The sequence below is a fragment of the Tupaia chinensis genome, unplaced genomic scaffold, assembly GCF_000334495.1.
Source record: "Tupaia chinensis unplaced genomic scaffold, TupChi_1.0 Scaffold000217_1, whole genome shotgun sequence".
Taxonomy (NCBI): Eukaryota; Metazoa; Chordata; class Mammalia; order Scandentia; family Tupaiidae; genus Tupaia; species Tupaia belangeri.
The window spans coordinates 8,282,989-8,290,311 of NW_006159692.1; the positions used below are offsets into that span (position 1 = coordinate 8,282,989).

Genomic DNA, 7,323 nt, shown 5'->3' on the forward strand with positions numbered 1-7,323 from the left:
AAGAATGTGGCTCAGAACTCATTTCAAATGTTGTTTCTCCTGGAGATTTAAAGACACATCCCTCTCTCACACAAACAAATCGATTTGTGCACTGTGCCCTCTAGGGACCAGCTCTCCAGACCCTCAGCAGGTGTGAGGTCCAGGTGTGACTTTCTCTGCTCTGCTCAGTAAGGAGGGGCCCTGGCCCTCTCCTCGGCTCCCTCCTCCCAGCCAGAAACAGTTAATTGCCAGCTCCAGGCTGCCTCCAGCCCAGTCCTAATCGGTAGAGCTGGGCCGAGGAAGCTCCTGGCCAGGCTGGGCCGCGCAGAGCAGCAAGAGCATTTTTCCGAGGTAATGATTAAGCCGAGCACCTGGCAAGGGCACAGGAGCCACGCCAGGAAGGTGAGCCCTATTCACACCTCTGCCAGGCTGCGGTGGCCAGGACCGGTTTGAGAAGGCAGGGACCTGGGGCGCAGGGGCCCTGAGCCGGCAGCCACAGCCTCCTGCCTGCCCACGGCACTGGGAACATCTGAGGGCTGGAGCCTCTGCTACCTACCCTGCGGAGACGCTGCCCTCACCCTTGCACCATGAAGCTCCAGGTGTTCTGGACTGGGCTGGAATACACCTGCCGGCTCCTGGGTATCACCACAGCTGCAGGTAAGACTCCGCCTCCTGCTGCCATCCTCTGCACACTGGCTGGCATGGTCGATGGGGCTGCCCGAGGGTTGGGAGCATCTGGCCACTCTGTCGTTCCATTTCTTTCCCCAAACCACCCCAAACATTGCTGTGCAGAGCTGTGGCAGGTGTGGGGCTGTGAGCCTCAGCCCCAGAGCCAGAGGGCCTGGTGCTGAATCTCCGCCCTCCCTGTGACCTTGGGAACCCTCAAGATTCTCATTTGCAAAATGAGTCCAGAGGGTCTGCCTGATCCGAGGGCTGTTTTGAGGTGGAGGCAGGAACTGAAGAGGAAGATGTTGAGAGCCTGAAAAGGAAGCTGAGGCAAAATGCAAAAAGAGTTCATCTGAGCCAGGGGTATACACAGCTGCCCTGGTGAACACAGACCTCAGTCACTCAGAATATGCTACCAAAGAATGACCTCCGGAGGGGTGAGCTTTGTCAGGAAAATGGGGGGTGGGGGGGTAGGAAGGAAGGAAGGGTTCCAAAAGTTCGTTTTTCTGAAGAATGTACATTGGTTCACAGAAGAGCCTAAGCTTCCCCTCAGCTTCCTAATGTTTGATACATCCTGGCAACACTGCAGCAGGTAGCAGGTGGCAGAGGGGACTACGACATGCGGCAGTGTGTGGAGACCTCGGCAGTTTTGTTTGAGGGCCAGCTACTTTCTAATCAGGGGGTTCTTTTCTAGGATGTGTCCCTGGGCCGTGATTTAGACAGGGGGACGGGAGACGAGACTGAGACGCTATGCCTCAGACTCTGTGCCTTATCTCTCGAGGCCAAAGAGACTCTCTGTACACTCTGTTCCTTACACTTAACTATGTTATTGCTCCCTGGGAAGGGCTGGGCAAGTGTGAGAACCCAATGCCTCACCTGATAGTTATGAAAATGGTCAGCCAAGCCCACCCTGTTTTGTTCAAGCCACAACTTGAGCTCACAGAGAGAGAACCCCCAGGCAGGAAGCAGCCCTGCCCGGGGGGCGTAGGCGGGGTTTAGCTCACCCAGGGATTGCAGGTTTCTCTTGGCTCACCCCACCCCCATTCACAGAGCGTCCCCTAGGCTGGGTTCCTCTCTCTCACCCAGCTGAATCACAGGGCTGCTCAACTGGCCAGGAAGAGAGATGGTTAGAGCAGAACTGATGACTACGACCCTGTCCATCCTCTTCACTGCCCCCAACAAAGACCTGACCCTTGGCCCCATGCCCCTGAAGGACCAGAATCTGTGTTGGGGAAGTGAGCAGGCAGCATTCTGAACCCCTCAGTTCTGATCCCCACTGAGCCTCAGCAACAGGAAAGAGACTCTGCTGCCCGTGGAAGACCTTCTTTGTGGCTGGACGAAAGCTTACTTACATATCTTACTAAATGGACTCAAGCAGGGCTGGTTCCAGCTCCAGCCTTGTCACTTGCCCAGAGTGTGACCTTGAGGTAGCCATCTGGTCCCCAGGACTATGCTTTCTGATCAGTGTGGTCGAGATCCTGGACCAGCTAGCTGGGTGCTTTGACAGATTGAGGATGCAGGAACAGAGCACAGCGGAGTGGAACTAAAGATGGAAACCACTCGCAGAAGCCCCCAGAGTTAGGGTTCACCATACTCCACAACTCAGTCGGGCTCTGGGTCATGCTCAGGGCACTGGGCCAGTGCACCATGAGCTGGCCAATCAGCTCATTCGGCATCCAGGCTGCAAGTTAGAGCAGAAGGGCTGTGGGACCTGGTCTAGCCCCACCCTCCTATTCCAAGATGGAGCACCTGAGCTCACATAGAGGTGTGACCTTGCCCAAGGTCCCACTAGAGGGCAGGGGGACAGCCGACCTGGAGCACTGGTCCCTGAACTTCCACAAGGGCCAGGACTCTGGTTGAAACTCCACCAGCATCCCTGGGTAGGAAACCCAAACCAGCAAGCAAAAGGAAGGGGTCTGGGATTGCTCTGCTTAGACCCAAGTAGATGAGCTGACAGAGGAGCCAGCTCCAGCCTCTTGCAGAACTATGAAGTCATGTGCATGTAAGAGACGACCACCAAGGCCTCCGACAGCCCATCCTGGGAGGCGGAGGTGGCCCTAGTATGTTTCCAAGTCGGGGGTGAGGATCCTGCTCTACCACGGCTGATCTGAATCTGCCCTGTCCCTCCAAGCCCTGGTTCCCAGACATGGAAAGTGCACTCCTTTGAATTGCCAGGCCCCACAGTGACTGTACCCTAGCTGTACCCCACCTAGAGCTGAGAGCTGCCACCTGCTGGAAGCTGTTTTAAGATGTGTGTGTCTATCCTTCTGATGTGTGAGCCTCAGACAGTTGGAGTCTGGTTTATCTCTGCCAACAGAGGGTCTGTAGCCCTCTCACACGCCAGGCGCACGCACCACACACACATACTGCTTCTCTCAGCCACAACCCCTCTCTGCACACAGGCTGCTGCGAATGCGGAGAAGGCCCTCCCTCTTGGGTTTTGATGTAAGATCCAGGCTAAAAATAGGCCTGGGCTGCCTTCTAATGGCCAGGCTTTCAAATAATCTTGCTGGGGCTTTCTAAAGTGCTGGGAGTGAAAGGGACGCTAGAGAGAGGGTTCTGGTGTTCTTGGGCAAATCTCGAGTTTCTTTGGGCATCACCAACCTCCTGGCCTATTTCCAGCATGTAAGATTTACAAATTCCTTATTCCCTAAGCCTCTTTTCTGTGTTGTTGAAATCTTCTGCTGAGAAGTCCAGGCTTTATTTACAAAGCACTGTTGCTAGAGAAGAAATAAGACTTGAAAACAGAAGCAGTCACTTTGCAGAAACTCCATTCAGGGGTGTTGGGGCCACCCAGAAGGAAATACCTAAGGTGGCCCTTCGTGCCCATGTGGTGGGGTTGTGGGCCTTACAGGAGCTAGGAAGGCATGCGGCCCAAGTGCTTTGGAAATGCCACCTGCAGGGACCAATAGCTCCAAGAGTTTGCAGCAGCCTCCTCCTTAGACCTGCCCCAAGCCAGGATCTGGGGCTGTTAGAGATCCCAAGGGCTCAGTTCCCAGGTGCCTCCCCTAGGATGGCAAGGCCCTGTGGCTGTGCCTACAGCAAGCCCTGCCAAAGAGACCCCTTCCCACCATGCTGTCTCTTCTCCACCCAACCCTTTTGGACAAAGCCTCCTTAGGATGTCTGGTAGCCCTGTGGGCCACTGCAGCAGACCTTGACATCCAGCCCCACCCCACCACGAATGTTTTCAGAGTACGGACAGAGCCAGAGCGCATAGGCTGGGGGAAGGTGTGGTGCCAGGCACTGCCCACCAAAGCAAATGCAACAGGGAAACTGGGCACACTCCACACCTCCCCGTGCAGAGGCCAGAACATTTGCCTGTCTACCCTTAAAGCAGCTCCTCACTGTGTTCACCTGGAGTCAGACCAAAGATACCCTGAGTGACAGGCTCCAGCCTGGCAAGGCTGAGGGCTGGAGCTGGATCACAAGGCAGACTGACAGTCAGGAGAGGGCCCTGGGAGATGGGCTTAACTGAGCACAGTGGTCAGGTCACTTCTCTTGAAAATGAGAAAGGACCTGTCTGACTACAGTGGCCTCATGGCCAACCAGAACGGCAGGGCGGGGCTCTCTTGGAACTACTGCTGTCTTCTTTCTCCTCAGGAGCCTCTCAAATACCTCCCCCACCACTCCTTCCACCCTGCCCCAGGGAGAGGAAAAAACTCCTTGGGTCAGAGCAGATGACACACGCTCAGGCCCTCCAGGCTAGGGGGACACTCGTGTCATTGCACACAGATGGCCATGGACTTCTCCAAAAGAGATTTGCCCAGAAAATGTCTGCAAACACTGGGTGAGGCCTCCCAGCATTCTTCAGAGCACAAAGGCTCAAGCCTGCAGGTCCTGGTGCCAACATTCGAGGCTTCATTTCCCTCTTCCCGCCTCTGCTGCAGGCCCAGCCCATCATGAGCTGCGTATCGCACCGTGCCATGTTGTACTCCAGGACGAGCTCGGTGCTGCATGCTTGAACGCAGAATCTCACTTAGGCATCATCCTGTCCATCCTCAAACCCACTGTACAGAGGAAAACAGGCTTGCTCAAATTCACAATCCTGAAGCAGGGAGAGAAAATTCCAACTGACGGCAGCCTACTCCTGAGCCCCCACACCTAATCACTGTGCCTGCCACCTGAATGGGGGTTAAAAGACGTGTCTCTCTGTAGCTCGATGACTCTAAGATGCAGGGTGCAACACACAGAGGATGCCCATGAGGCCGTCCCAGGGACCCCGTCCCAGGGTCCCTGTGCTTAGTCAGCCCTGATTTAGCACATGCTCAGGCAGGTGGGTTCATAGTGAGGACAGACATGGCTACATCAAGGCCTATAGTCAAAGATCCCCAAATACTTCCTAATCTGAGACACTGATCTGTGACCCAGCTGCTCACTATCCCTGAATGCCCACCACACTGCCTTCACCAGCACCACCTTGAACTTCTCCAGCCACACTCACTCTGGGCGTCTTCTGGAATAGACAACTCTGTATCTGTTTCTAGAGGAAAGGATCTCAGTAGAATCTTCCATTTATGGGTCCTGAGCTGCATGGTCCATGCATGCCTCGTAGTCATTATCTTGCTACAGCCCTAGAAATGCCTGTAAGGCTGGAGTACTGAGCTCTATCCCATCGTATAAGCAAGAAAACGAAGGCTTGGAATGTTCAGGTAGCGTGGCAGAGATCACAAGCCAGGAGACAGAGGCCCGGTGTTCAAATTCTGGTCTGCCCGGGCATATGGCAGCAATGCAGTAGCTCAAAGGAACGGATGACAGAGGAGCAGGAAATGAGGGGGCTTCAGGACCAAGCCATTGTGAGCAAACCCTGTCAGTACTGGGATCCACCTGATATCATTTAGAACTTTTGTTCTGTTCAGGCTTTTGACCTATTAACCTGCTTCTGCTCCTAATGGACACAGCCACGTTCCCGAAAGCGCCATTGCTCACCACCTTCTGTTCAAAACAGAAAATGTTCTTATTAATACAGATCAGAACCAAAGACGCGTTTAAAACCCAGGTGTGCACTTATTATTTTTTAAAGAGTACAGCAAATGCATAATTTGACCTTAGCCCCGTTCAAAGCCTTCAAGAAAACAAATGGTTCTGAAGTCACGGTCTTGGGCCTGCCATGCTAATTTCCACCCCTCTTCATTGGATCTCCCCGTGACCACCTCCTGCCATTTAAGAGTGTGTTGTGCACTCTGACATGTCTGCGGGTGATTTATTACCCGAGCAAAACCACATCGTGTTTTCAGAACTTCCAAGTGAGCATGGGCTTTTATCCTTTCCGATCTGATTATCTCAATGAGGAAATGGAATCTTCCTCTCTCTCTTCTGCCCTCCTACCACTGAAAGACAAAGGATTTGGTCAACCTATTTTTTTTTTCTTTTACTTCCTCATGCCTGTGTCTTTCTGCTTAGATTTAGAACAAGAAATCTGGAACTCCACTCACGATTCATTTAGTCAGCAAACATTTGCTACGTTCCCTCATGGAACAATGTGGCCAGATGGATTAGGATGGCACATTCTCTGCCTCAGAGGAGCTCCCAGTCTGACCAGGAAGCAAGCTGGTGAATGCACGTGCCAAGGCCTGCACTGCAGTGTGGTATTTTGGAGGGTGGATCTGTGTCCTGCCCTACCACGTGCTAGGTGCGTGACCCAGGGATATCACCTACATTTTTAATCCAGCCGTCATCTAGAAAATGGGAGCGATGATTACATCTACCTCTGGGGTTGTGAGGCTTCCGTGAAACACACCGCCAGGCACGGCAATCTCTCTCAGCCCTGATTAACTGTAGAGCAGCGTGCAAGGTACGAGACTGCATGGCACGAGTGATGGGCTCCGCGTGCAGGATGGACACGAAGGAAGATCGGAGGAAAGGAGCGAAGCAGCACATGGCCCGAGAGGCTGGGAAGGGCGGAAGGGCCTAGATCGTAAGAGGCCTTACACTAAGGATGCTAAGATCAGCCTCAGGAACTTGAGTATTTCTACATCACAAGTAGGGAGCAAGCCAGAAGCTTCTAGAGCAGCCCCATGGCACAGTAGTTGAGCACTGTGTGTAGAGAGCAAGATCCCACATGGGTGACTACAGTCCAGGCTGGTAGCTTGAAAAACACACCAAGAATGCATGTGTGCACCCCCAAATCCTGATGGGATAGAGAAATAGAGGAAAAGGATGTCAGTATGACCTTGTCCCACCAGGTATGTGTGTTGGGGGCTTTCTTTCTCTCTCCTTCTTCCTTTTCTCTCTGGTGATAAAAAAAAAAAAAATCTCCTTAGCTCTGTTCCACTTTCTGAAGAGGGTTATAAACAAAAAGACACCCATGACCTGTGCGGGGAATAGGGCACTCAGGAAGCCTTACCGTAAGCCAGGTCAAGGTCAGGTGAAGAAGCATGGTAGGGGGAACCAGCAGTTAGCGTAATGGCTATGTCGCTGGACTCCCACGTAGTCGACCGCGGTTCGTGTCCCGGACCCGGTGGCTTAAATCTCACGCCGGGTGCGTGTGCGTGCGTGCCCAAGATCCCGAGAGGAGAATGGAGGAGAAGGGATTGCGGCGTGACCATCCCCCCTGGGGGGTGATTTCTCGCTTTCTGTCTCTATGTCTCTCTCTGTCTGTCTGGTGAGCGCACGCGCCCTACAGTGAACATCTCTCCAAAAAAAAAAAAAAAAAGAAGAAAAGGAAATGGAGGGACCAGT

At 53.4% G+C, this 7,323-nt stretch overlaps 1 protein-coding gene across 1 annotated transcript in view; it reads left to right on the forward strand.

Moving 5' to 3' along the window:
* The first annotated feature begins 306 nt into the window (after positions 1-306).
* TMEM72 (transmembrane protein 72) overlaps positions 307-7,323 on the forward strand; it is a 34,011-nt gene continuing 26,994 nt past the window's right edge. The window contains exon 1 of the mRNA XM_014587514.2: positions 307-636. Coding sequence (XP_014443000.2) covers positions 567-636 — 70 coding nt within the window. The 5' untranslated portion in view covers positions 307-566. The remainder of the gene's footprint in view (positions 637-7,323) is intronic.